At 37.7% G+C, this 27,691-nt stretch overlaps 1 protein-coding gene and 1 non-coding gene across 2 annotated transcripts in view; both read left to right on the forward strand.

The window, feature by feature from the left end:
- Positions 1-27,691, forward strand: part of gudu (Armadillo repeat-containing protein gudu) — a 319,933-nt gene that overhangs the window by 55,422 nt on the left and 236,820 nt on the right. The window contains exon 4 of the mRNA XM_090413819.1: positions 27,272-27,418. Within this exon, the coding sequence (XP_090269945.1) occupies positions 27,272-27,418 (147 nt within the window). The remainder of the gene's footprint in view (positions 1-27,271; positions 27,419-27,691) is intronic.
- Positions 22,023-22,113, forward strand: TRNAY-GUA (transfer RNA tyrosine (anticodon GUA)). Its single transcript is given in 2 exon segments — positions 22,023-22,059; positions 22,078-22,113. It is a non-coding gene; the product is annotated as a tRNA-Tyr (tRNA).

Raw genomic sequence — 27,691 nt, forward strand, 5'->3', positions numbered from 1 at the left:
TCTGAGTCATACATTGAACCAGGTCTTAGGTCGTAGTAAACTTTATAAAAACTTAGCTGTTGAAGGCAAAGTTTTTCAAAAAACTATGTGAGGATATGAGATCCAAGCACACATCTTTGTTGTCTATAACACTTTGCGATGACTCTCTTGTGGTAATGTTTTGTCTCATACGTTTGAACTGCGACAGGAAATTTATATTTTTCTTAAAGAGGAAGACCACAAGTATACCAAAAATTTTGTGAATGAAGATTTTTTGGTAAAACTAGCATACTTATGTGATATTTTTGAAAATATGAATGCTCTGAATCTCTTCCTGCAGGGATGCAACATGCACCTTTTTAAAGTCAATTGAGAAAATTTCAGCTTTTATAAAAAAACTAAAACTATGGAAAAGAAAAATGAATGAAGATGGAGGCAAAGAATGTTTCCCCTTGTTGCAACAGTTTTTGACTTCCAGTGGAGTTGATTTCTCTCGAGGTATGAAATCCATTTTTGAAGAACACTTATCACCTGGTTTGAGAAATATTTTCAAAATGATAATATTGATAAATTTGCATGGATTCAAGATCCATTTAATGCCAGTGCTCCATCTGAATTTACTGCTGCAGAAGAAGAGAATCTTATTGAGTTGTCTTGCGACAATATGTTGAAAACAAAATTTAGCAGCATGGAATTAACTGAATTTTGGATATCAGTAAAAGATGAATATCCCCTTCTGAGTGAAAGAAAGCTCAGAGAATTTTAATTCCATTTGCAACTTCTTATTTGTGTGAAGCTGGATTTTCAGCCGTTGCTGTAATAAAAACTAAGTATCGTGCAAAAATCAATGTGAAGAAGGAAATGAGGGTGGCTGTACCAGTTTGATTCCAAGATTTGTGAAAATGTGCAGTGATCAACAGGCTCATCCATCCCACTAATGATAATTAGTTGAATTTGTTCAATTACTTTTTTTTGTGATCTTAAATACATGTTTTATTTATTTTTACCTAACCCTTTAATTAAAAAAAAAATATTCACTATTTCGCAAAGTGTACTTGTTAGAATTTGACATAGGGCGCCTTGGGAAAACCTGGATTCAGCAAGGCCACCGAGAATCGAAAACGTTTGGGAACCACTGTTCTAAGACATTTTCACTTTTCTTCACTCAAGTTATACTATCGGCCTTTGCTTTTAAAATTTTTTCTTAACTAGCTCCTATGCACTACTGATCTCTCATCCTTCAAGAACTGATCCTTGTTACTTTATTCCTTCATTCATTCTACTGCTCCAAGTTGGTTTCTAAGTATATTATAATTGCCTGACATAATTCCACATAAATTCCTTCTGCCCTGATACTTCTGCAAGCATCATCCTCCAAGGCAGGACTTTGTGGTCACTCTCCAGTTCGGGACAAGTATGACATTCCAGTATCATACTTGTCATACAAAAATTTTAAAATTAAAGGCCGACTGTATAACTTGAGAGAAGAAAAGTGAAAATGAAAATGTCTTAGAAGAAAATGCCTTAGGCCCCAACTGGCGGAAGAAACATTTATCCTTCCAGAATACATCCTTATTGCTGCTTCCTCTACCTTTATAGTGCTATAGTTAAAGGTCTTCCATAATGATGTTCTTGTGGGATAAGTGGTTGTCTTATCTTGGTTTTCCTTTTTTCAAATCATAGCTTGTTGAATTTCTTTTTAAGCTGTTTTGTTGCTTAGGACAATTGATAAAGCTTTGTTGTAGAAACAAAAGCTTTGTTTGTTTGGCCAGCCTTTTTGGCTAAGTGGTCAATATAACATCTCTCTCACCAACAGGCAGTGGGTTTAAATCCTGTCACGAGCTTAGGAAGTTGTTGGGAAACCCATTATGAAGAAGGCTGCTAGAGAATAGAGGTAAATGGAATAAATGAGGAAGAGAACAAGCAGGTTTGATGTATTTGCAGTTGTACTATTGAAAATGGATGTTGGGCAGCTGCTTCTCTTGTTTTAACAGGCCCAACAGTAAGTGGAGGAATGATGCTTGCCAGTTCACCTGAGCATTGACCATGGAAGTACCTGTGGAAGAGACATAAAGCTGAACCATTACATCTGTAGAGATTGAATGAGCCTGTGAGGGAAAGGTCATCTATGAACTGAATTGCTCTCCTCTGAATAGCATCAAGAATTTTTAGTATTGCAGAAGATTTTAGGTGCACACCTCAAATCTGTGAACAGTATTCTAAGAATGGGTGGATTTAGGATTTATATAGGGTTAGTAGCTGGGTAGGAGTAAAATAGCTTCTTGAACGGAAAAGAATGCCTATTTTTTTAGAGGCTGAGGAAGCTATTGATGCAATGTGTTTGTGCCAGGAGAGGCTGGAGGTAAATATCTGTCTAAAGAGAGATCTCTAATATTATCTGGTGATATGTGTGTGTGTGTGTATTACGTGACATGACACCTCCAAGGAGTCCAAAGACTCATCGAGGGAGGGCATCTACTCTACAACTCTCTATCTCCACTATTCAATCCATCAACTACAACTAACCACAACTATACCAATGCCATCTACCACTACTACAGACTATCACAAACATCCATGCCCATGGCTGGATTCGAACCCACAGCCTTTTGACTGGATAGCGGATACGCTAACCACGTGGCCAAACAGGCTGGCAAAGGAGGATAAGGGAAGTGAGCTGAGATCTCTTTTACTAATGAAAAGGTGGGACTGCATTTTGGCAGCATTGAAGGTGACCAGGTTATCTTTGCTCCACTGAAGAATAGTATGGAGATCAGTGTTTAAGGCACTGTAAGGCAGAAGCAATGGGGAGGTCATATTTACTTATTTTTGCTTCTGCCTTAGTATCACCACTTCTGGATCTGGCTCCCACTGACGAGACCTCAATAAAGGTTGAAACTGGTCTGGGTAGTTGCCCTTCCCTTAATGCATAGCACTATACATGTCTGCAAGGAGATGTGCTTTGCATTATGGGGAGATACTGAGACAAGGAGTGATGAGAGCTTGGTCCACCTTTACTACGAGTTGCCTCAGTCCTGAAGATACTTCAGGTGCAAACTTTGTTTGCTTACACTTGGATAAAGGATTAAATTAAGTTTATTATAGTCTAACCAAGTGGAAAATAAACTTCCAGTATTATTATCCCAAGACCCCATGTAGTCAAAGACTCCTGTCATACTCACAGCTCATCATACCATGCCTTAAATACACTCAAATTCTCTGCAGACAGCACACTCTCAGCCAAGGCATTCCAATCATTCACAACTCTGCATGCAAAAACCTGCTTCTCGCTCCCCTGCTCACACTCTCCTTATACATCTTCCAGGGATGACCTCTTGTTCTAACCTGATCTCCCAGTTTTCTGTAAACCCTCTAAAACATCGATCCTATAACAACTCCTTACTAACTTGTACATCTCTATCATATTGCCCCTCTTCCTCCTATTCACTAGACTCTGCAAATTGCATCTTGTCAACCTTTCCTCATATTCGACATTCCAGAGATCAGAAACTGCCTTAGTTAGTTACCTCTGGACCCTTTCCAACATCTCTTCATCCTTTTGAAAACCAGGTGACCAAATCTATGCACAGTAGTCTATGTGTGGCCTAATCAGAGCCTTATACAATGGAACAAGAATCTCCTTACTTCTACAAGTCAGTGGCGTCCTCATCATTCCCAGAATTCTTTGTGTTGTCCTCACATTTTGACAATGTGTCTGCTAAATTTCAGATCCTTATCCACTGTCACCCCAAAATCTCTTATTTCCACCACTTCCAATGATATATCACCACCAAACATAAATTCTACATCCCATCTTTCTTTTCCCAATTTTAAACCTTTGATTGGAATAGGCCTAAGTTTGATTCTCATCGCGATGGGAGGAATCTTTATCTGCACGATTTCAATCGAAAGTGAGTTAGCCGATCTCATATGGTGGTAGCAGGGTTTTTTATCCCGGAAACTTGGGTTTTTCATCCCGCATACAGACAAATCGAGCAGCTTTCAGAAATGAACTGTAGACTGAAATAAACAAACATGATTGAAGTGAAGAAAACACTAATTGATTCAGGAAGTATGTGGTGAGGTTGTCTTTAAAGGTAGAAAAATCAGAAAAAATAAATATGAGGAAGGTGGCAATAGAGGCTATTGAAAAAGCTTAGAAATGGAGGAAAGGGTGCTGTAAAAGGAATCAGACACGAAAAAAAATGTAACATGAAAGCTGAAGATATTCTAAATGTCTGGTATAATTATTCTGAAAGACTACTAAATAAAACAAGCAGTGTCCGTATGATAGCAGGAAACTCCCAACAGAAATGCAGTCAGGAATACATATTCATATTTGAATTAGAAAAAGTCATCAAAAACTTGAAATGTGGAAAGGCAGATGGAGTACATGAAATTCGGCCAGAATGCTCAAATATGCAGGTATAAAGTTTTACAGTGACTGCATTGCATAATTTAGAAGGCCTGGTCAGATGGTTGTAGCAGAGCTTTTGTAGTATTCGTCTGAAAAAAGGAAAATAAAACTGAATGCAAAAATTAGAGGTATTTACTTACTGAGTGTTCGTGGTAAGATTTATGCAAGTATACTTGAGAAACAGTTGAGAAGGATTGTGGAAGGGAAGCTTGGTAAAGAACAAGCTGGATTCAGGCCAAATAAAGGTTGTTAGGATCAGATTTTCACTTTAAGACAAATAGTTGAGAAATTGTGTACTTTTTATTGATCAAAAAGACATAGAAAGAAATAAGACAATTACCTAACGATTATGTAGAACTAACCGGTATTCAAACAGCATTTGTATTACTAAGAGCAAAATGACCAGCTGGTTCCACAAAACACATATACACACTACTTGAACAATCTATGTCCATGTATAATTTTCACTCTTGAAAACAGTATGATCCTACCTTCATTCTTGACATCCTAGAGGTCTCTGAAAGAATTAAGCTCATTTATTTAATGTATTGAAAGCCTGCCATGACTGGAAGATACTTTCATGCTAATTCTCATCATCAACCTCCATTAAAGTTAAGAATAATTAAGTCACATGAAGATCAGAGCATACAACATCTCCTGTAGTATACAGAAGAGGAATCAAGAATTTAAATATCTTAGGTACAGTCTATCTAAAAATAAATACAAGACAATCAGCAATATCCTGATAATGGCAAATAAGCAAGAATATAAAAGCATAGTGACCCTTTCTTATATCCATTATGTAACAGACAAACTTTCTAAAATATTTTGACATCATGGCATTAAAGTGGACCTTACTTCCTGTATGCAAGATTCCAAAATTTTTATATCCTCCTAAATCACTACATTTACTCCTTAAAACAATGAGTATGAGGAAAGATTGAGAAGATGTAATTTGCAGAGTCTGGTGGAGAGAAGGAAGAGGGGAGATATGATAGAGACCTACAAGTTGGTAAGGGGTTGTTATAAGATCAATGGTGGAGAAGTTCTATAGAGAATAGTGGGAGATCAGGGGAGAACCAGAGGTCATTCCTGGAAACTATATAAAGAGGGTGTGAGTAGGGGAGTGAGAGGCAGGTTTTTTTCATGCAGAGTTGTGAATGATTGGAATGCCTTGCCTGAGATTGTGGTGTCTGCAAGGAGTTTGAGTGTGTTTAAGACACGGTATGATGAGATGTGTGTGTGATAAAAGCACCTCCCAGATGAGTCTTTGACTCCATGAGGTCTTGTTTGATAATAATAATAATATAATAATAAACACTAGAGTTTATAAAATCCATTGTTCATGTAGCCTAGATTAAGGGATAATTTTCTTTATACAGGGAATTATTCCAGGGTAAAGATAAGTGCAATACATCTCTATTACAGAGACCTAGCCTCTTCTTTTTGCCAAGACCGCACTGCATGACGAAGAGTTACATCCTTCCAGAGGTGCCCCGTTTTCACATAAGAGTGCGGATCTAGACTGGAAAGTCGAAAAATATTCCAAAGGAAAGCAATGACAAACCACCTCTGTACCTTGCCAAGAACATTCTATGAACATGCCAAAAATGAGCAAGTATGATATGGTGCTGGATAGTAAGACCCCTGGGCCTGAAGGCATGCAACTGGGGAAGACCAGAGGGTTTCCACAAGTAGAACTAGTTTTTATGATGCGTCCCAGTCAAATCTGGAAGGAAGCTTGGTCATGGATGTTGCTGGTTGGAAAAGGGAGGCTCCCTGTTTCACAAAAAAACACAGGATTGGAACTTGGAATGTTAGAAGTATGAACCAAGGTCAGCTGGAAATAAAAAAGATGGAAATGGAGCGCAAGATGCTGGATATATTGGGAATAAGTGAATTAGATGGACAGGAATGGGCCATTTTCAGTCAGGGGACTATATGGTGTATTACTCAGGACATTAGACAAGTCGAAAAAATGGAATATCTTTCTTACTCAGGAAAAAGATGGCTAGGTATGTATTGGGTTATAATCCAGTGAGTGACAGAATCATTTCTCTCAGAGTGAGTGGACATCCAATGAACATGAACATCATTCAGGTTTATGCACCTACTACAGAGGCATCAGAAGAAGACATTGAAGAATTTTATGGCAAGTTACAAGAAGTGATAGATGCAGCACCAAAGCGAGATTTATGGCTACTTATTGGAGATCAGAATGCAAAAGTTGGAGAGACTGAGGAACAAGGAATAACAGGTCGTTTTGGTTTAGGTATTCGTAACATTGCAGGGAAGAGACTAGTTGAGTTTTGTGCAGAGAATTCTTTGTTTGTTGCTAACACCTGCTTTAAACAGCACAAAAAGAAGATTGTACACATGGGTATCACCTAATTGACAACACAGAATTCAAATTGACTATATACTTGGACAAAGAAGATGGAGAAGTGCAATTCAGTCTGTCAAGACTTTTCCAGGTGCAGACTGTGGAACAGACCATGAGTTATTAGTCGCTACGATACATGTGAAACTACAGAAACTGAAAGCAACACAAATGTCTATCATATATGATCTTGGAAACATACCAGCTGAATACAGTATTAGCAAACAGAACAGATTCAACACACTCAATTTGTGTGAAAGTGAACCAGATGAACTATGGGAAGAGATTAAAGATATAATTAAAACAGAAGCAAAGAAGAATATTCCAACAGTTTGTCAGAAGAAGAAGTCCAAATGGCTGTCAGAAGATGCCATCAAAACTGCTCAGGAAAGGAGGAAAATGAAGGCCACAGGAAATTTGCAGGAAGTACACCATTTGAATGCAGAATTTCAATGACAAGCCAGAAGAGACAAGGGAAAATACTTTAATCAGGAATGCCAACAAATAGATGACCAAAACAAGAGATCTTTTCAAAAAGATCAGAGAACTAACAGGACAGTTTGGTGCCAAGGTGACAATACTGAAAAGTAAACACAAAGAATATCTTACAGAAGCTGCAGACATCAAAGAAAGATGGAAAGAGTAAAGAGTATACAGAAGCCCTTTACAGAAAGGACTCCAAAATTACTGAGAAATTTGAAGAGCACGATCATACACAGGAGCCAGTACCACTGGAGAGTGAAGTGAAGTGGGCACTGCAACAGCTATCTAGTAAGAAAGCACCAGGAGGAGATGGAATACCCATTGGGATGCTCAAAGCCCTGGGAGAAGAGGCAGTTAAATTTAACAGCCCTATGTCAGCAAATTTGGATCACAACTACATGGCCTATGGAATGAAAAAAATCAGTTTATATACCTCCTTTATTGAAGAAAGGCAATGCAAGAGAGTGCAGAAATTACAGAACTATAGCATTGATTTCTCATGCAAGTAAAGTCTTAAGATCATTCAGAAAAGGCTGGAACCATTCATGAAGAGAGAAATGCCAGATGAACAAGCAGGATTTTGAAAAGGCAGAGGAACAAGAGATCAAATCGCCAATGTGAGATGGATAATAGAAAGAGCACAGGAATATCACAAGAATGTCTACCTTTGTTTCCTTGACTATAGCAAGGCTTTTGACTCTGTAGATCATGTGAAACTGGAATGTGTTAAGAACAATGGGAGTCCCAGAGCTTTTCATTATCCTTCTGAGGAATCTTTATTATGAACAAGAAGCTACTGTCCGAACAGATCTTGGAGAAACTGAGTATTTCACAATAGGCAAAGGGTGCGACAAGGATGTATTTTATTTCCGTACCTGTTTAACTTGTACAGTGAATACATTTTAAGAATGGCAGGGCTGGAAGAGTCTTCAGTTGGAATTAAAATTGGTGGAAAAAATATTAATAATTTGAGGTATGCAGATGATACCACCTTGCTAGCAGAATGCAAAGATTTGAAGGAACTTATTATAAAAGTTAAAGAAGAAAGTGCTAAATATGGTCTTAAACTTAACCTCAAAAAGACAAAAGTTATGGCAACATGTGAACTTAATGATTTTGAAGTAGATAGATAGGGAGAAAATGGAAGCAGTTAGCAATTTTGTGTTTCTAGGTTCCCGAATTGATAAAGATGGTTATTGTACCGAAGAAGTTAGATGATTATTACTCGGAAAAAAATCAATGACAAATTTAAGCATGATCTTTAAAGATAAAGATATTAGCCTCACAACAAAAATCAGAATCGTGAAAGCAATGGTATTCCCTGTGTGCTGTATGGATGTGAAAGTTGGACCCTGAGGAAGAGTGAAAGAAGGAAGATAGATGCATTTGAATTATGGGTTTGGAGATGCTTACTAAGAATAGCATGGACTGCAAAGCAAACCAGTGAATCAGTGATAGACAGAATAAAGCCAGATTGCTCCCTTGAAGCTATGATCATCAAGCAAAAATTGTCATACTTTGGACATATTATGCGAGCAAATGACAGTCTGGAGAGGATGATGATGCTTGCTAAAGTTGATGGAAGCAGGAGAAGAGGAAGACCAAGAATTAGATGGGTGGATGGAGTTAAAGAAACAACTGGAGTGTGCTTGGAGGTTCTGAAAGACATTGTCAGGGACAGATCAGAATGGAGAGTGTATGTTCGTGGAGTCGCCAGGAGTCGGAAATGACTCAATGGATCATAACACACACACACACACACATGCAAGATCCCAAAATTTTTTATCTTCCTAAATCACTACATTTACTCCTTAAAACACTAGAGTTTATAAAATCCATTGTTCATGCAGCCTAGATTAAATTGTACAAACAGGATGGTGTTGAGAGATCCATATATCAGAACATGTTAAAGATGAAAGTTGTTATTGTGTATGGGAAAGATGTGAGCTGTTCATTGTTAAGAGAAAAAAACACATATCCAGTATAAATCTCTCACCAGGAAAGGGTCATCCTATACTATGGCAAAAACAGAAATACTGTACACAGAGCATATCTGCTTTTGCAGTAAAATTCAAGGAAGCTTCAGAATTACTGCAGACACACTTACCTCGTGCAATAAAAAACCTAGGCATTAGGTGGTCATTGTTCATCAAATATTTTGCACATGCAGACATAGGATATAATCAGTGGTGAGCTATAAGGGGCTTGCGGGAGCCCTTTGTTAAATTTTTCTCAAATTTGCGAGCCCCTTATTCTTCTTGTTTAGTTTTTTATTTTTTCAAAAAAAATTTTATTTCAAAAAAAAAAAATTTTTTTTTGAAACATATTAAGCGACAAAGCGGCGGTGTGTAGATTATTTGGAATTATTGTTTCAACTCCTCTATAACAAATGCGCCCAAATTTGAAAATAAAATAAGCACATGCGTTATCTTTACCCTTCTGCCTTCTGGTAGCCAATCGTATGGTAAAACCAGTAGCCAATCAAATGTTTTATAAAAGATTATAAAAGATTTCATTCTTATTATATTTTGATAGTTAAAAAATGTTTTTCTTATGTAAGATAAATTAACACAGTTGATTGTGTGCAAATATTTCATGTTTAGATCATGAAATATTTGTTTAAAAATGATAGCCTTTAGAGGGTGATTGTCCTCTCATACTTTTTGATTGGAATTTGTACACAAGCTGTATTAATAAAAGTTTTGGTGTGAAATACGGCTTTTTTTTTTTTTCTCAACGATGTGAACTCTTTGTTAAAATTTCCATAGCTCGCCACTGGATATAATGCACTTAATGTTTATGAATGTGATGATTCCTGCTAAGTACTTGTCATCACACATCCATGTTAAACCATTTGCAACCATTGTTAAACCAGCTAGCTATCTTGTATAAAGTAAAGTAAAGGCCTCTTGTCCTTTAACTTATATCTAACAAACTATCTCAAAGAAGTATATAAAAGAGGTATTCAAAACTAGTTGAGAATTGTAGAACTAATAAGGTTGTTTTTTTTTAAATTTTCTATTTTTTATCTGATAATGTAATTACGCAGTCCTCATACTAGTACCCTTGAAAAATTCTTTACTTTTGTCCCACTAATATTTATGTTTATCTACAGTTCTCATGAATTTTCTTGAATTTTCTATTCTCTGAATTTTGTTGAAAGTTTTTCCACTTGGTTATACTATAAATTAAATATGCCAAGAATATATATTCTTGGTTTCATCCTTTATCCAAGTGTAAGCAAAAAAAGTTTGTGCATGAAGTCACTTCTCAACTGGGATACTTGTATATAGAGGCTAATAACTTCACATCAATTGCCTTAGTATCCCATAATGCAATACTGACATGTGTGGATGAAAAGTGAAGCATCTGGAAGATGAGATTAAACATCTTAACAAGAGATTGGTTGATATTAATGATAAGGAGGAAGATACTTTTATGAAGAAAGAGTCAAAGGATAATCATATGTCGTGGGGACTCAATCATTAGAGTTGCGCTGACAAATAAAATACACAGAACGTGCTTTCCTGGTAGAATATCATCATCATCATCATACGTATCAAGGATTTAGGCCTAGTATGGCCTGTTCCGGCCTTAGAAGTCATCGTTGAATCGTTTAAGAGGACGTCCTGGTTTTCTTTTTCCTAATGGCTTGTACTTTAAGGCTTGTTTTGGTAATCTTTCTGTTTTCATTCTTTGAAGGTGTTCCATCCATCTATGTTTATATTTTTTAATTTTTTCAATTACTGGTTCTTGGTTTAATTCTTTCATAATATCTTCGTTTCTTTTGTGATCAAATAGGGTATACTTTGCAGTTTTTCTCATAAACTTCATTTCTGCTGTTGTTAATCTTTGTTTGTCTTTTTGTTTTATTGTCCAGATTTCGCTTCCATATATTAAAACCGGTAGGGCTAATGTATTGTATACTTTTAGCCTGGTTTGTTTTTGAACTAGGTTTGGTTTAAATATAGAGTTAATTACTCCTGTTATTTTTAAATATTTTGCAATTTTTATGTTTATATCTTTTTCATTTTCATAAGTGATCGTATATCCTAGGTAGTAGTTAAATGAATTCACCTGTTCTAAGATCTTGTTATCTAATACTATTTTAGTTCTTGCTGGATCTTGTCCTTTAAAGGCCATAGTTTTTGATTTTTCTGTTGATATTATCATACCATAATCTTTGGATATCTCATTTAGATTTAAAATAGCTTTCTGTAAGTTATCTTCAGAATTTGTAATTATTATTTAGTCGTCTGCAAAGAGGAGAGTGTTTAAGTTAACTGTAGGTGAAAGTTTAATTCCTTGATGCAAATTTTTACTCCATTTTATTATTATTTCATTTAAGTAGATATTAAAAAGAGTTGCTGAGAGGGGACATCCCTGTCGGACCCCTTGGTTTATCTCTCTTGTATATGATAGCTCGTGATTTAATCTTATTTGTATTTGATTATTTTCATATATACTTGTGATAGCTTTTAGGATATTATTTGGTATTTGTCTTTCTTTTAATATGTTAAATAATATGTTTCTTTTAACTTTGTCAAATGCTTTTTCAAAGTCAATAAATGCAATATGTGTTTCCAAATTATATTCTCTTCTTTTCTCTACTATTAATTTTAGGCAAAAGGCTGGGTCTATACATGATCGTCCTTTTCTAAATCCATTCTGTACCTCTAGAAAAAAGTTTTCGGAATATTTCATTAGTTTGTTATTTAAGATTCTGCTGTATATTCTGTAACATGAATTTAGTATACTGATACCTCTATAGTTTTTAGGGTCATCTCTATTACCTTTCTTAAAGATAGAATATCAAAACAAATAATGGATACTTTGTATAGAAAGGAAGAGCAAGCATCAAAATTAGTAGTAATTGTGGGTACGAATGATTTGGTGAAAAAGGAACATTAATAGAGACTCGAGGAAGTTGTTTCGAGAGGTAAAGGATGATGGTGTTGTTGAATAGTGAGTTGAGAAGGAGAGCAGAAATAATGAATAGCAAGATGGCTGAGTTGTGTGAGGCAAGGGGAGGGGGTTCATTTTGTGAAGTGAATTTGAAAGGAAGTTGAAATGGAGTTCAAGCTGATGGGTTTCATTTGAATGGATTTGGTGAAGGCACAGAATCAAGAAGTTAGTGTAGCTAATCCTACATTGCTGTGGGAATGGATGACATATCACCACCTTATCTTAAGGAATTTGCACAACAGTTAGCTGTGCCCTTTAAGCTGGTTATTTAATGAAGGTATTGCAGTGGATAAGTTTCTCACAGAGTGAAAAGAAGGCAAACTAGGACCACTCCACAAACATGGTTCCAGGACAGAAGTTTTGAATTATGCTCTGTATAACTGCAGTTGTAGTAAAGGTATTGGAGAGATTGATTAGGAATAGAATACATGATTGGGTTGATGGACATAGCATTCTTTATGATGGTCAGCATGGGTTTGTAAAGGGTAGGCCCTGTTTTAGCAATTTACTTGCATTTTATGATAGGGTAATGAATGTATTAGTTAAGAGGGAATCATATATAGAGTGATATTCTTGGACTTATAATAGATTTCCATGCAGTATTCTGTCAAATGCCTTAAGCATTTGTCAAACTTGCAGAGTCCAGCATCACAGTATGGCTATTTCCTTTATCCAGTTCCGTTGTCACTTGATTATAAAAGATGACTAATTGCTAAGGCAGGAACCTACCTTTTACAAAACCGTGTTGCCCCTTATAGAGTATCTTATTTCTGTCCACCCATGCCTGAAATTTTCCGTTAACCAACTTTTTCGATATGTTTACCAATACTCAGAGATACTCATTAGCCTGTAATTTGCTACTTCTGTCTTGCAGCCTTAATGGAACTATCTTATCTTCTTTTCATTCCCTTGGAACTTTCCAGAACTGAGACTTATATTTAACAACTTTGTCAGAGGCACTGCCAGTTCTCTTGCATATTCTCATAGCATCTCTAGTTCATTTACCTCAGTTCTCACACCAGCCTTTGTCACATCAGTAACTGCAGAGTCTACAGCTGGATGATACATCCTTGCAAAGTGATCACTCAGTAATTCAGCTATTTGTTCTGCTTCTCTCACTTTCCTACCATTAGCAGTGAGAAAGATTATCCTTCCATAATCATTCTTTCTCTTATTTGCTGTATAGCAAAAAAAAAAAAAACCTCTTTCGGATGTATTTTGGACTGCTTAGCTAATTTTCTCTCATAATCTGATTTAGCCTTCTTGACCTCACTAGTATGGTGAGAAGGCCAAATCAGATTCAGTCTCCCTCACTCACTATACTACCTACCCTTCCTGCATGTGCTTTGTAATTGCTAATGCACATGTTGATAATCTTTTTGTTTATATTCCTTCTACAATTCCTTGGTGTAGCCTTCTGACCCTGGGTATCCAGTCTGGTACTTTCTGTCTTAATAAATCCCTGACCTCTTCCCACGCACTGCTGACATTCATCCCTTGTAGTTTGTTATGCCAAGTTATCTCCAACTGCTATCTCAGTTTGTCATAATCACCAGCTATTATTGATTGAGAACTCCACATTGTGAGCAACCTACTAGAACAAGACTGCATGGTCACCTTCCCTGATTGTAGACAGAGTTGCTGCTGTAGTTATAGATAGATTTTCTAATGTTATTACTAGATTCAACACTCTCAACCCTTAGTCCCCTCCATCATGTGATGTTTATCCCTCCATTAGTAACTATGTAATTTCCATTTTGCCATGGGCCTTTTCATCCTTCCAATCTATATCCTCATACCTGAAGTTTCCCATGATAATTGATCAGTTTAAACTCATTGTGCTAATCTGCTGATGCATGTCCACATCTTCTTCTGGACCTTCATGTCTATAGCAGCAACCAACAATATATTTTGTCAGATTGGTCTCAATCTCACACCAGGCAACCTCAAATGAATCATCTCCCTCAGATCTATAATTCTCCTTTGTTTCTATTTTTGCAGCTGACGTTCTTCAGCTATCATTAATAATATCCCTCCTCCTGTACTATTCCCTTGATCCTTTCTGAAAATACAATATCCCTTACATTCCATCCCTGTAACTAATAATTCTCGATCAAATGGGTTTTGCTGATGCCAATAATTTTTGGCTACGTTCAGCTAACCAATGGCAAAAACTCCCCTCCTTTATTTCTGATACTTCTGGCATTCATGTACATGCATTTCAGTATCCCTTTGAGCTGCTCACAGTTACCCTTGCATAATGTCATTACCAGCGCATTCAGATTTTAAACCTGGAAAACTGCATCCAGCTGTTCACTGTCATTTCTACATTCACATTCACTTATCCCTGGGGGTGGCAATTTCTGCATGGTCATTCCTGTGCTCACAGTCATTTTTCCCAGGAGTGGCCAGATAGATGCTTGATTGTGTCCTTCCTAATATCTCTGGTTTGCCTGATTTGGCACTTCCAACCTCTCACTAAACAACACTTCAAATGTATAACTCAAACAATTCAAATGTAGTCTGTCATATATATATAAGTTCATTTGTCTCAAATTCACTTCATACACCTATAAACTGCACACCATTCCTCCTACACAATCTTCTCACTGACTCATTAGCAATCAATAGAATAAAGTTTTCAATATATGGCAAGAGAAGAGAAAACAAGGATGTTACACACGGCATGACCATATTTCTTTGGAGAGTTTTCAATCAGTGGAATAGATGGTTGTGAGTATGTTGAATACTTTGTTAGTGAATGAGTTTAGGGAGAAGAATGATAGGTATTTGTGAATAATGTTTAGTGTAGGCCACCTGCACTGAATCTTCAGAATTCATAGACATGCTAGTATAATAATTATATTATTATATTATATTATATTGCATTTATTATTTTATCTTCCTATGTTATCTGATGTAAATTTCATTAATGTAATATAGATTCAGTTATTGGACAATCAGTAACATTTTTGATTTTGTGATGCTTTGAATAACTTTAATGGGCTTTTGTCCATATATATGCAGTAAATAAATAATTAAATAATATCATCACTAAATTAGCTGTATACAGTACAGTGTTCAAATCAATTTTAATTTATGGATCTGAGAGCTGGGTTAGAAATAAAAGACTTGACCAAATACTAGAGACCACAAATATGAGAATCCTGAGAAAGATTAGGGGCATGAACAGATGGCATCAATGGCAATATCATATTAAAAATGAGGATGTTAGGAAAGAACTTGACATAGGAATGTGTTAGCAAGCTAATCTCAGGTGGTATGATAACTTAAACAGAATGGGAGAGGAAAGATTAGCAAAACAAGTGTTGTTTGGCTGGAAAAATACTCTGAGGAAGACCAAGATGTAGGTGGATTGATACAGTAAAAAGTGCCTTAGAAGATGAAAATATAAGATCTGATAATGTGGGAGTCTTGACAGATAACAGTTTAATTTGGAGGAACATCGTTCGTCAGAAGTTAACAATGGTGTAACATTTTCATGCAGTACTTTCATAATATCCTGTACACCCCATGAGGGTACATGTAAGGAATTTGATGATGATAAAATCATTCCTAGAAATTGAAAAAGAATATGATTAGTAATGGCATGAGGTTGAGATTTTTTTTCATTGTGAGTAGAATAAATTGTTAGTGAGGGTGATAAAAAATATAGGATATCAAGAACATTTTTTCAGTCCATGGATAGAGGCAGAGAAACTCTTCTCCCAAGTGAAAAGAGTATGGCTAACAAAAGCATAAGATCTATCTCAATAAGTGATAAGGTGGATAAGTTGTTGGCAGGTATTATTATTATTATTATTATCCTAAGACCCTATGGAGTCAAAGAATCATCTAGGAAGTCCCTTTGTCGTACACACAGCTCATCATATACCACACGTTCAACACATTCAAATTCTCTGCAGACACCATACTTTCAGGCAAGGCATTCCAATCATTCACAGCTCTGCATGCAAAAAAACCTGCTTCTCACTCTCTTATTCACAGCTACCCTATACAGCTTCTAGGGATGACATCTTGTTCTCTGCAGATCTTCCACTATTTTATGAAAAACCTCTTCAGCATTCATCCTATAACAACCCTTTATCAACTTGTACATCTCTATCATATCACCCTTCTTCCTCCTATCCGACAGACTCTGTAAATTGCATCTTCTTAACCTTTTCTCATATTCAACATTCCAGAGATCAGAAACTATCTTAGTCAGTCTCCTCTGGACCCTTTCCAACCTCTTTTCATCCTTTTGAAAACCAAGTGACCAAATCTGTGCACAGTAGTCCATGAATTGCATAATTAGAGCTGCATACAAATGGAAGAAGAATCTCTTTACTTCTACAACTCAGTATTCTTTGCATCATACCCAGAATTCGTTGTGTTGTCCTCGCAATTTTTGAAATGTGCCCTCTAAATTTTAGATCCTTAAACGCCATTATCCCAAAATCTCTTATTTCCTCCATTTCCAACATTTTTTCCCTCCAAGCATAAATTCTACATCCCACCTTTGTTTCCCAAAATTTTGCAACATTCAACTGGTATCTCCACTCCTGTGCCCATTCACTCACTCTGTTTAAGTCTTGAAAGTTTATTTTTCACTTGGTTAGACTATAATAAATTTAGTTTAATCCTTTATCCAAGTGTGAGTAAAGTTTGCACCTGAAAATATCTTCAGGACTGAGGTAAGGTAGTACAACACCGGGCAACTCACAGCAAAGGTGGATCAAGCTCTCAACTCCTTGTCTCAGTATCTCCCATAATGCACAGCACATCTCCTTGCAGACATGTCTACTAAACTTTCAGCATCTTTCTCTAAATCCAGAGTAATTTAATAATAAGGTGGCACACCTTTTGGCAACTCCCATAAGTAAGGATGACCTCTCCTATTACTTCTGCCTTAGTATCTCCACTCTGGGCCTGGCTCCCACTGACAAGACCTCAATAAAGGTCGAAACCAGTATGGGTAGTTCCCCCCCCCCTTAATGCATAGCAGTAGATATGTCCGCAAGGAGATGTGCTGTGCATTATGGGAGATACTGAGACAAGGAGTTGAGAGCTTGATCCACCTTTGCTGCGAGTTGTCCAGTGTTGTACTACCTTACCTCAGTCCTGAAGATATTTTCAGGTGCAAACTTTGTTTGCTCACACTTGGATAAAGGATTAAACTAAATTTACTATTTAAGTCTTCTTCTTCTAGGACCACAGCATCTTCTCTACTCCTCATACTTTTTTTTACTTTGCATCATCTGCAAACAACTGAATATCTCCATCCAAATCTTCCCCAATATCACTAACATACAGGTTAAACATCAATGGCCCTAAAACAGACCCCTGAGGCCACTAATGACTTTCCTCTTCCTGGATATTGCTCCCCCATACACAACTTACTGATACCTATCAGATAGCCAGGCTCCGATCCAATGCACTAATCTAATATCCAACCCCATCTTCTAGTTTTGCTATTGACTTATCATGTGGTAATCTATCAAAATCCTTCGCAAAATCTAAGTATACTACTGTGTATCCATCTTCTTCACCAACAAAGCCGTCATTTTATTGTAATAATTAAGTAGATTACTAAAACATGACCTCCCTTTAGCAAGTCCATGCTGTCCATCAAAGATGATACCGTTGTTGTCAACCCAATTCTGGATCCTAGTTCTTACAGCCTCTCCAGTACTTTAACCACATCTGACACAGACAGACCTATAATTTGATGTTTGAGTTCTATTATGAAGCAGCACAATCTTGCCTTCCTTCCACTCATTTGGAACTTGACCCAGTGCAAGACACATATTAAACAAATATATGTCATGGTAGATGCCAACTCCCTGGCACATTCCTTCAAAATACTTGATATATTATCAAATCCCACTGCTTTAGTAACATCAGGTTTGCTCAATTCCTCATAGACCTCTTGCTCACAGTCAGTCTCTCCTCATTATCAATTGCTCTCAAGCTCTCCTTGATGTCATCATATTCACAAGAATGAAAGACCTTTATGAACTGCTCATTAAATATCTCATATATATCTTCTGCAGCAGTTGTTCTTATATTATTTTCTCCATCAATGTCATCCTTCCATAATCACTTTTTTTTTTGCTGGCTACATAACAAAAGAACTCTCTAGAATTCTTTTTGGCTTCATTAGCTAATTGCTGCTCATGTTTCACTTTTGTTACCATTACCAATAAGTCACTCTCCTTGCTTTGTAATCCTCATGGAATTGATTATTACTTCTCCTTTTATGCTGCCTCCATAATGCCTTTTTCCTCTGTATCATATGCTTAATCTCTTTATTCATCCATTTCACACCTACATTATTTAACCTTTTTACCCTTGGAATACATTTAGATATTGCTTCTACTAGATAGTTCTTGAATATAACACAAGTTGCATTGATCTCCTTTCTAGGCCACTCCTCTTTTCATGCTACACCTGCAAAATGTCTCCCGACCTTCTCATGATCACCAGCCTTGTAATTATACATATATCTTTTCCTTACAGAATTCCTCGCACTGCTGGAAACCACCCAGGTTATCACTTCACGGTCACTCTCACCTACTGGAGAGTGATTTGACACCTCATTTATAATAAGATCTTCTGATGAGATGATTAAATCCAAGATCCTCAAGCCTCGTGTATCCAATGTTACATGCTGCCTGAGGTAGTTGTCCCTCAAAAACTCAAGAAAGTCATTTTCTTTACTTCCAGTTGCTATTTCATCATCCCAGTCTATATTGCCATAAGTAAAATTGCCATAATAATCACCCTTTTCTTATTTACTTGGCTAATTTGATTATACATTTCATGGTCACTACCATCCACATTACCAGATCTATAACAAACTGTGACTAAGTATTTCATTCTATTCACATCTATCTCACCTCATACTGCCTCAAAACCACTGGCACTATTTCCCTCTCGCATCTCTACCTTGTATGGACATAACTCTTTCTCTGTCATTAATAGCACTGCCCCTCCCTTTTTACCCTTTCTATCTTCACGAAACACATCATACTCTTCCATCTCTATTCCTGTCAGGATGTCATCCTCATCTAACCGTGTCTCACTTATTACAACAATTCTTTGGTGAACAGACTTCATTAATGCAACCATTTTATTTGCCTTGTTTCTTACACTTCTAGCATTTGTATACAAATAACAGCTCATTTCTGGATCTATAGTAAGTTTCACTGATACCACTTATTAGATGATTTCTCCATACTTAACTTGAACCATTTTCTTTTTCTCCTTATTCATCTTAGAGTCTTGTTCAAATCAAACTGTTTTCTCTTGATACCAGGTCATCCCCTTCCCTTTTTTTCTCGACACATATTCATATCTTCTTGGAGCATCAACTTTTCTCACACTGTGTTCTCCTGTCCACCGTAAGCCTCTTCGTTTCCTTGTTAATTTTGAACACTTGTTCTCTCTTGTTCTCTATAGTCATGCTACAGACTTCTTCATTCACAACAATCACATCAATCTCTCCTTTCATACTCTCTTGCTCTTTCACATTGCTACTTACTTGATCGGATTCATTCTCTCCACTCATTTCTTTACCTTCCAGCAGCAGCAGTTTGACTCACATTTGACTCACAACAAAACCATTCAAATGCAGTCCATCACTCATATACTGTTCAACAATCTCATTCCATGCATTAACAAACTGCACTCCTTTCTTCTGACACATTTTTGCTAACATATCATTCACAGTCTTCACTCTCTGCCTCATTTCATTACTGTCATACCTGGGAAACACACACTGATTACCTTTCCTTATTATCTTTTATCATTTTCACCAGCCTCCTGATATCCAATCTTATGTGTTCCTTGTTCCCAGTCAAGTCATTTGAAACCTATTACCAGTATGAACTCTTTTCTTTGCTTACATCTCATATCCAACGTCTTAGTCACTCTATTCATTTTGATTTACGGAAAAGTGGCCCCTCGCATCCCCCCCCCCGTAGATAACGAATAGGTTACAAAAATGTAAATATAGTCAACTCTCGATAACTAGAAGTTTTATTGAAGTCCCAGTCCCTTTAGTGGAGATTCAATGTTAAACTCTCTCAAGAACTCGAACCGAACAGAATCTGGGTTTGTGAAAAATGTTCCACCTGTAAAGGGCGTGTTTGGGCAGAGGGTTTGGAAGGCCCAATGTGAAAGTCGTAACAAAACATAGCCATGCAGCTCAAGCTGCAAGGTCAGAAGCATTGCAGTTGATTGGTCAAATACGGCAACATGCAACAACCACGAACAAACGGCCACAATAAATTGTTGCATCAGTAATTAGAGGCTCATGCCAATATCACACAGCATTACTTCCTAAAAAGGATTCACTTAAACGAACCATTCGTCATGTTCGATGCAACAATGGTACTCCTGCTTTACTGAGCAATCTCCAGGACCTAGTAATTCCACAAAATTATCAAGAAATTATTTATCGATGGCAATGTACAACAGTTTTTGATGTATGATTCTCAGGACGAACTGCTCCCGGGTCACATGCCTATTTTTTCCACTAACAATCATCAGTTATTGGTGTTTATCCAGGAGTGGTTTTCTGATGGAACTTTTAGCACAATACCCACACATTTCCAGCAGCTTTATACAATTCATGTGGTTCAATTCAATGCAGTTATTCCAGTGGTCTACGTGCTTCTGCCAACAAAACTTGTGCTACATATGTCAAGTTGCCTCAAGAAGTTAAAAATCTACAACCGGGTCTCCAACCCCAGCGACTTATGACAGATTTCAAACAAAGTGCCATGCAAGCCTTCCAACAAGAATTTCCTGGTATTGTAAATACTGGTTGTTTTTTTATCTTTCCCAAAGCGTCTGGCCAAAGGTACAGAATGAAGGTATAAAAGTCCGATACGAACAAGACCATGAATTTGCTCATTCGATTCGAATGATTCTGGCATTGGCATTTATTCCTCCTGCTAACGTTATTCAAGCATTTGAAGATTTAGTTGAAGCTGATGACTTCCCCATTGAAGCTATGGTGATTGCAAGCTACTTTGAAGATACATATACTGGAAGAAGACAACGGAGAGGTTGGCAATTACTCATTTTTGCCATTGAATTGTGGAATGTTTACACATGAACACTGAATGATTAGCCACCAACAACAGCGTGGAGGGGGTGGCACAGGGGATTTCAAGAAACTTGTGCTACTTTATTTCCAAATATTTACCATTCATTGATTCTTTAAAGAAACAACAAGGGCTGCACAATTTTGAAATTACACAACTAATTGCCGGTAATTCAGGCAATCAAAGAAACAAGAAGTATGCTGCAATTTCTGCTAGAATCAAAAGAATAGTCCAAGATTTTCAAAATCGTAATGTGATTGATTACCTTAGAAGCAATTGCATACAACTTCGAGTTTTAAACAATAATAATGTGCATTTATTCTATTAAAACAAAATAAATTAGAATTATTAAAAAATTAGGTGTATTATTTACATTTTTGTAGCCTACTCATTATCTACAGGGGGCGAAATGCGAGGAGCCACTTTTCCGGATCTCATTCATTTTATCTTCAGGGAAACAAAACTTGATTATCTTCTTGTTTACTACTCCTCTAATAATTGAATCCCCATACAAAGCCACTCGCAAGTCTTTTTGTTACCTCTTTCAACCTGATATCATTCATTTTCATCATTTTCACTGTTCCATACATATCTCGAATTCGCTTAATTTCACTCTGCATTCATTTCATCTCGTACCTCATCTTAACCAACTCAGCTTTCAAATCATGCATCACATTTGTTACCGTCGGTAGCTCAGTTGGCAGAGCGGTGGACTGTAGTAGTTACACGTCATAGACATCCATAGGTCGCTGGTTCAAATCCAGCCCGACGGATATTTTTTGTCTTGTGAATGAGAGCAGAAGTATGAAAGATAAGATTAGGAGAATGGAAGAGATAAATGCAAGGCGAATCAGAGTAGGAGAGAGAGAGAGAATTTAGGGAGTATGAGTGAGAGGTATGGGGGTGCTAGAAGAGGAGAGAATGGAAACAGTACAAGAGAGGGAATGAGAGAGAGGTATGGGAATGCTAGCAGACAAGAGGATGGAAACAGTAGGAGAGATGGAATGAGAGAGAGATATGGAAGTGCTAGAAGAGGAGAGAATGGAAACGGTAGGAGAGATGGAATGAGAGAGAGGTATGGGAATGCTAGAAGACGAGAGGATGGAAACAGTAGTAGGAGAGACAGAATGAGAGAGGGATATGGAAGTGCTAGAGGTGGAGAAAATGGAAACAGTAGGAGAGAGGGAATGAAAGAGATGTATGGGATTGCTAGAAGAGGAGAGAATGGAAACAGTAGAAGAGAGAGGTATGGGAATGAAAGAAGAGGCGAGAATGGAAACAATAGGAGCGAGGGAATGGTAAGAGGTTTAATGTATGGCGACTCAATGATCCGTGGTGTTCAAGATAGGATGTGTGAGGAGTGTTTGCCAGGAGGAACAATAGAAAGGGTGGCTATGGCAATTAAGAGAGGTGAAAGGGTGGATGAGATGATTATGATGGTAGGAACGAATGACTTGAGTGGTAATGTAAGTCGGGCAGCGAGAGATATGAGATTTTTGCTTGAGACTGTACGGAAGAAGACAGAGAGAGGAAAAATAGTGTGCGTGTTGCCTAGGTATGATAATGATGAGCTGAGCAGAAGGGCGGTGATATTGAATGGCATAATAGCGAGAATGTGTGACAAGAGAGGACTGGTATATGTGGATGCTTGGAGTGCGTTCGAGGAAAGAGAGGAATTGTATGCGAGAGACCGTTTACATTTGAATGAGGAAGGACGTAGGCATCTGGAGAGATTGCTGTTCTGAACGAGTCAGTGTGTCCCAGGGAGGATGATAGCAGGGGTGGCCTCTTGTGGGAATGGATACTTGGGAGAAGGGAGACAATGTCAGGTAACACTGAGCCCAGTGGAGTCTAGAAGGAATAATGCTGGGTATAGAAACAATGGCATTTATATGCTTTATACTAATGCCAGGAGTATCCGGAATAAGGGAGAGGAATTGGTGGCGCAGATAGCATCAGCCTGGCCAAAATTACTGCGATCACTGAGACGTGGTTGACAGAAGGGGATATAACAACAGGAATAGAAGTCGCTGGGTATAGCATTTTTCGTCACGATAGGCGGGGAAAGCGTGGTGGTGGGGTACTGCTTATGATAAGTGATGACCTATGTCCTCTAAGAGTGGAGAATTTGGAAGGAAGTGAGACAAATGATTTTGAGAGCGTATGGTGTGAGGTAGAGGTAGGCAAGACAGGATATTTAGTGGGGTGTTGCTACAGACCCAGGAGCACAGAGGATGGGGACCAGGAGATGTTTAGACAGCTAAGTTTGGCAAGTGCAAGAAGAATGATTGTTATGGGAGATTTTAACTTCAGTAGTATAAATTGGAGAGAGGAAGATGCATGTAGCAATAGGGGAATGGAATTTCTAGAATTCTTGAGGGACAAATGTCTTAGGCAACATGTAACAGAGGGAACAAGAGGTTCAAAAGTTTTGGATTTGGTTATAGCATCAGAAGAGTTGATAATAACTGAGTTGATGTCTCTCCCACCAGTTGGAGAGAGTGACCATATGGTGTTGACTTGGAAAATGAATAGACATGCAGGAGTATCAAAGAGACGGGAACTTATGTGGAATTATAAGGCAGGTGATTATAATAGTCTTAGATGTCAACTTCGAGAAGTTTCATGGAGGCAGGAATTGGAAGGCCGGGATATCACTAGTGCGTGGGAAATTGTGAAAGAATATTTGTTATCAGCAATGGTAAGTTGTATACCACGAGTGAAGAAGAGGACGCAATTTGGAGTAAAGTGGATGACAAACAATATTAAACAGGAATTGTATGCGAAAAAGAGGCTATGGAAGAGATATAAGGAGACAGGTGAAGAGATGCATGAGGAATATAAGACACAGGCCAGAAGAGTGACTAGTGTGGTAAGGAAAGCAAAACTGGAATATGAGAGGAGATTGGCCCTAAGATCCAAAGAAAATCCTAGGGAATTTTTTAGCTATGTGGCCAGTAGGAGGAGAAATGACTGTGGAAGAATGATATTGTGGGATAAAAATGGAAATAGAGTGACTGATGCAGAGGACATAGTGGAATTGTTCAATGAACACTTTATTGGAGTATTTCATCCTAGAGGAGTCAGTTTTAATGCTAGAGGGATAGGACTGGTTCGAGGTCTGGAGGTACAGGAGGAGAGTGTGTTTCAGATACTGAGTACTCTGGATGTCAGTAAAGCTGTGGGACTGGATGGTATTTCACCACGAGTTTTGAGAGAATGTGCTAGGGAATTGACAGTGCCTTTAACATGGCTTTTCAATGAAAGTCTGGCTTTGGCAAAGGTGCCCAGGGAATGGAAGGAAGGTAAGATAGTGCCATTGCATAAGGGTGGTAACAGACTGGAAGTGTCTAATTATAGACCAGTCTGTGTGTCATCAGTAGTTGTTAAGATCTTGGAGAAAGTAGTGAGGGACCATATACAGCACTGGGCAGATGAGGGTAATGTTATCTGTGAGAGTCAACATGGATTTGTGAAAGGGCGCTCTTGTTTTAGCAATATGCTAGCCTTTTATAATAAAGTTACACATTAGATGAGGGAAAGGCATATACTGCAATTTTCTTAGACTTAGCAAAGGCATTTGACAAGGTGCCACATGATAAGCTGATATTTAAGTTGCAACACATGGGTCTGGATGTCAGATTGGTCAACTGGATTCAGGATTGGCTGTCTGATAGGTATCAGAGAGTTGTGTATGGTGGAGCAGTTTCAAGGAGACAGAAGGTTACAAGTGGGGTCCCACAGGGCTCAGTACTAGGACCTATATTGTTTAACCTTTATATCAATGACATTGCCAGTGGATTGCAAGGGGATATTCAGTTGTTTGCAGATGATGTGAAGCTGGGAAGGATTATTAGTAATAGTGCAGATGTGGTAGCCCTGCAAGAGGATTTGAATAAGCTAGATAGATGGGCAAATGAATGGGGATGTACGTTTAATGCAGCAAAATGTAAGGTCTTGAGGTTTGGGAAACATCGATGGGATGCTGCATACTCTATGGGAGGAGTTATACTGGAGGAAGTTGTGGAGACAAGAGATCTGGGGTTGATGATTGATAGAAACCTGAAGTTTAGGGGACATATTGCAAAGGTGGTGAAGGTAACACAGAGGATTGCTGCTATTATGAGAAGGACACTGACCTGTAGAGATAAGAGGGTTATCATTCCGTTGCATAAGTCTCTGATCAGACCACACTTGGACTATTCTTCTCAGATTTGGTCCCCAGGATTTGAAGGGGATAAATTAACTGTGGAAAGGATACAAAGACGGATGACAAAGATGGTTTCAGGACTGTACAAGGATAGTTATGAGGATCGGCTGCAGAGTTTGGTGGATAGAAGAAGGAGAGGCGATATGATTGAGACTTTTAAACTGTTGAGAGGTGGTTACAGGGTTGACACTGGGGAGTTCTTTCGCTTGGTTGAACAGCGCGAAGGAGTGATGACAAGAGGCCATCCCTGGAAGTTACGAAAGGAAACTGTGAGCAAGAGGGTAAGGAGTGGTTTCTTTGTGTGGAGGGTGGTTGAGCTGTGGAATGCATTGCCTGATGGAGTGGTGGGAGCGAGAACGGTCAGTGAGTTTAAAGAGTGGTATGATAGACTTTGTGTTTCTCAGGGAGGGGGACCTCCCCTCGATGAGTCTTGACAGACTTTATGTCTTAGGAAGGACCTCCCTCGATGAGTCTTTTGACTCCTTGGAGGCCTGAATAATAATAATAATAATAATAATAATTTTCATTCTCATTCACTCTCTCCATTTTATTGCTAGCCATAGATGCTTGTTAGCCATCAGTGCCACTTGCCATCTTACCTTTAACTGCACCCTGGTTTTCAACTTCTGCTGCATTCGTATCACTTTTGTCTTTCTTACTATTGATTGTTACGTTCAGCAGATCGCTCCTTCACTTTTTCAGATCTTTTTTAACTATTTTTTCTCTGCTCTTTTTTCACTGTCCCTTTTTTCTATCAGATGAGAAATCCTCGCTAACAGTGTCAGTTACCAATATGTTACCACTCATCTAATTCAAATCACACTTCACACGCACACACACCCTCCTTCCATCTGCTTTAAATATCCATAAGTTATCTACACAATCAAATGAATACATATAGCACACCTCACATTTCACAAAATAACTGAAATCAAAATTAAATTCATGCAAAGGCAAAGCTGCCACCATCTTTCCTTTACTGGTTACAATACTAATCTCTAAGTTTAACGATTTCGTAAACAAACTTAAACTAACAAGCCCACACACTAGAAACACTGCAAGCACACAAGGTTTACAGCAATTCTTACTCATAAACACACACGCTTATATACAATTAATTATTCCAAAAAACTTATCTGAAATGGGGAGCCTTCTTTACACAAACATTCCAACGAAACACCTCCTGCCAGCCACAGTTATCAGTGATCAAGTTTCAGTAAAGATCTGATAGATGCTATGTGAGTTTTAGGGATTCCTCTCTTCTAAGTTCCTAGATTTCATGAAAATGCCCAAGTAGTAATAACAAGTATCATTAACAGTTTCTTAAACATAAATTCATTAAGCAGTATGCTTCACTAGATAATGGCATTCGTAAGTGTACAGTTAAAAATTGAGGTACTTGTATTGCTTGATGAAGTGAATATTGATTTGTTTATTGAATATCATTGGAATGTGAACGTATGTGTGTATGTAAAGCATGCAAGAAGGTTTTGTATGCTTTTTTTTTCTATCTTTATATAGTTTCTTCTGATAGTGAATGCATTTAAGTTGAAGTATGATGAGCTGTGCATGTGAGAGTGGAACCTCCCATGATGAGTCTCTTGACTCCATGGAGGCCTGTTGATGATGATGATAATAATTATTTTGTGAATTTTGTAATTTATAAATTTAAATTTATAATATAGATTGTATTTTAAGTTTTCTTTATATTTCAATTTCAGGTGGGAAATCCTACTGCCACTGTCTTAGCATTGTGTGTTATTCGAGACTGCAAACTTCAAGACCGGACATGCCAATTAGCCATAAAAGAACATGGAGGTTTGGAAATATTACTGAATCTCTTAGAGACAGAGGATTTGAGGTGTCAGGTGACATGCATACTAGTGTTATATGATAGTCATGCTTGTAACATTAGTAACCTAAAATTTAATAACTTGAGTCACCCAGGTAGTTTATTATTATTATTATATTAATGGCAGACCTCATGGAGTAAAGGACTCATCATGGGAGGCACACACAAGCTTATTAAATTCTGCTTCAAACTCATTCAGTGTGCACTCACCACACTCTTAGGGCAGTGCATTTCACTCATCATGCAAATAACCTGCTCTTTACTCCTTTGCTCATGTCCTCCTTATATA

Source organism: Typopeltis vanoorti, chromosome 2, assembly GCF_054136105.1.
Source record: "Typopeltis vanoorti isolate ZY-2024b chromosome 2, IOZ_Tvanoo_1.0, whole genome shotgun sequence".
NCBI classification, from domain to species: Eukaryota; Metazoa; Arthropoda; class Arachnida; order Uropygi; family Thelyphonidae; genus Typopeltis; species Typopeltis vanoorti.